Source organism: Buceros rhinoceros, unplaced genomic scaffold (genome assembly GCF_000710305.1).
Source record: "Buceros rhinoceros silvestris isolate BGI_N320 unplaced genomic scaffold, ASM71030v1 scaffold34509, whole genome shotgun sequence".
NCBI lineage: Eukaryota > Metazoa > Chordata > Aves > Bucerotiformes > Bucerotidae > Buceros > Buceros rhinoceros.
The window spans coordinates 1-2,815 of record NW_010430316.1 but is presented as its reverse complement, the minus strand read 5'-3'; the positions used below and the strand labels follow the sequence as shown (position 1 = coordinate 2,815).

The following is a 2,815-nucleotide window of genomic DNA, read 5'->3' as shown; positions in this document are numbered from 1 at the left end:
CCTGGGCGATGGCAAGCACCGCTGCCTCTCGGAGCGCGGTGGAGGCTTTCAGCTCCGCCTCAGCCTGCTCCTTGTTGCACTGGCTGTTCTGCTCCCACCCGTCGAGCGCAGTCGCTCTGCGAACAAATCCGCGGTTACGAAAACCAGCTGAGTGTTTGCAGGACAGTCCAAACGGAACCCCCTGCTGCAGGCTGAGGTGGCTTCGTGTGGTAGAACTGATCCAGGAGCTTGGGAGGTCACATCCTGCCCGACCTCCTCACCGCAGCAGCTGCAGATTGCTGCCCCTTGGCCCAACGTCTGCTCAAAGCTGGGACAACCAGGGTGACTCCCAACAGTCCACGGCTTTGTGATTGCAGAGCCACAACCAACCCCAGAAGCCAACCCCTGCTCTGAGCTCACCCCAGGGCTGCACCCACCAAGCCAGGACAGAGCAGGCACCAGCGCGGATTTGGGCACACAAGGGCAGGCTCGTTCTTACCCGCCTGGGATCCGGGTTGGGTTGGCCTTGAAGGAGATGTTGGGCGAGTTGACGTTGAGGGATAAGCACACACGATCTATCTCCAGGGCTTCCATCTTGTGCCGATGGTCACAGCTCAGCTGCTGGCGAGCTTCCTGCAAGCGGCTGCGGAGAGCAGGACTGGCGTCACGGCGAGCACAGGGGAGGCAGCTCCCCATTTCCACTCGTCTTATTAAAATGGGAGATGAGCTCTGCTCCCCCGGCGAAGCAGCACCCCTGCCTAGCTGCCCCGTGCCCCATGCTGGCATCGTGGGGTGAACTGAGCTGGGCGCTTTTCTGCAGCAGGGCCAAGACCCACCAGGTCCCAGATGAGGGCCTGGGAGCTTCCACACCCCCAGGCCACCAATTCATGAACCGAGGTGCCACGTTAAACTGCCAGGGCCAAGCAAGGAGGGCAGAGGCTGGGCAAAAGCTGCGTCATTCGCCTCACCAGAGCTGCTCGAAGGCTTCGCTCACTTTCTGCTGCAGTTCTCTCTTGGCTTTGTCTATCACCTTCACCTCCTTGTGCAGCTCCTCCTCCACAAGGTCCCTCACCACGTCAATGGCGCGGCGGCTCTCGTGGAGCGTCAGGCACTCGACGGAAACGTCCATAGGCAAGTTCTTTGCCTGGAGAGCACGTTCTGCTGCTTCCTTGACCTGGAGGGAGCAGCCAGCGGGGTGTGAGGGGGGTCTCCTTCAGGGGTGGGAGGAAGCGAGGAAGGGGAATCCATCGCTTCTCTTGCTAAGAGGGCTGCGCGCTGCCTGTCCTTGAGGTTCTGAAACCTTCTAGCAAGCCTGGGATGAAAACTGCGAGACTCAAACACATCAGTCCTCCAGATCTGCTGTTTGCATCAGGACCCACACCTTGCTGAGGACTAACGGCTCTGGGAGCAGCAGCCTCTGGGTTTAGAGCTAAAAGAACCAGAGAGGTGTCCCCCTGTTCTTCTCTAAAATCAAGCATGGTCGAATGATGGTGTTCACATATTTCTCATTATCCTTCAGAGCTTTAAAGAACTCCCCCAAACCCACAACAAAACCCACCCCACAACCCAGGCATGAGTGTGCAATGCACAGCTCCACACCACAGCCCAGCTCAGCCAGGGACACAGCGGTTTGTGTTCCAGGAAGTCATCTCATGAGGGAGGGACCTGAGGATACCTGCTGTCAGCCCCCCCTGAGGCCCACATGGGCTCGCCCATTGCAGGAGACAAGCCTCAGTTATTCAACACCCCGTATGGAGAGTGAAAGCTGCTTCCCAGCCATCTGTCTTCGCCACGTACTTGGGCTAAAGCATCGATTTCCGCGTCTATGTCTGCAAGACACTTGTCCAGGGTCTCCTTCCATCTGTTCACCCTGCTGATACGTTCAGCCAGGCGCGTTTGGTTGTCGTGCTCATCCCATTTTGTCTGCAATTAGAGGAGAAATGCCATCACTCTCTTAAACTGCGATTGTCAATCTCGCTGAAGCCTCTCCCTGTTTTAAGGCTTGACCGGCCCCTCACAGGAGTACAACATGCTTGGTCTAACAGTCATCTGCACAAACGGAGAGCACAGAAAAGAGCACAAATCACAACGGCCACGAGACTCACAGCCAGGGATTTCACACCAGCACACATGCACCGCTGCACGTGTCTTTACAGGAAGAAAATATATGCGTTTAGCAGGGAAGAGGTTGATTTAGTACAGATAAATTCTCCTGCTGTTCCCCTGACCTATGGAATCCAATCTCCAGGTCTAGGCGCTCTCCCACACTCCTCAGCTTCCAAAGACCTACCTGGTTGTTGGTTTCGTTGCGGAGAGCTCGGGCTTCCTGCCGGATTTGGTGGGAAGCAGAACGCTGGCGTTCAGCATCAGCTGAGATGAGGTGGGAGTTGGTGTGCCAGTCTGGCACGGAGAACCGCTGCCCTGGCTTCACACTCAGCATGGCCATCACACTAAAAAAGGGTCAGAATATTTTAGTGTTTATTCATGGACACACAGCAGAAATGGAGATGCGGCCACAACCGGGGAAGCTCTCAAGAGAAAAGCAGCAGCAGCAGCGAGTTCTAACCTGGCACCTCGCCTAATGCAGGCCCACACGTCCACACATGGGGGACGCACAGGGCAGGCGCCTGAGCCTGCCTCTGTCCCAGGGCCAGCAGGAAAGCCCTCTCTACCTGGCTCTCCCTGGAGAATGGAGCTGTTGGCAGACAGGGAGTCACTGCCAGCACCATCTCCCAGCTGGTGTTGACTGAGCTGGGACAAAGCGGCTGATGACATCACTGGACCTGCTCCTGTTACAACGAGCCCAGGGCTGCAGCCCCGGGGGACCCGAAGGCTT

At 57.2% G+C, this 2,815-nt stretch overlaps 1 protein-coding gene across 1 annotated transcript in view; it reads right to left on the bottom strand.

The window, feature by feature from the left end:
* Window positions 1–2,425, bottom strand: part of TEKT2 (tektin 2 (testicular)) — a gene marked incomplete at its 3' end in the record, with an annotated part of 4,251 nt that extends 1,826 nt beyond the window's left edge. Inside the window, exons 1-5 of the mRNA XM_010143002.1 lie at window positions 2,270–2,425; window positions 1,777–1,902; window positions 948–1,153; window positions 479–622; window positions 6–116 (exon numbers count right to left, since the gene is read on the bottom strand). Coding sequence (XP_010141304.1) covers window positions 6–116; window positions 479–622; window positions 948–1,153; window positions 1,777–1,902; window positions 2,270–2,425 — 743 coding nt within the window. The remainder of the gene's footprint in view (window positions 1–5; window positions 117–478; window positions 623–947; window positions 1,154–1,776; window positions 1,903–2,269) is intronic.
* Between the last annotated feature and the right edge of the window lie 390 nt (window positions 2,426–2,815).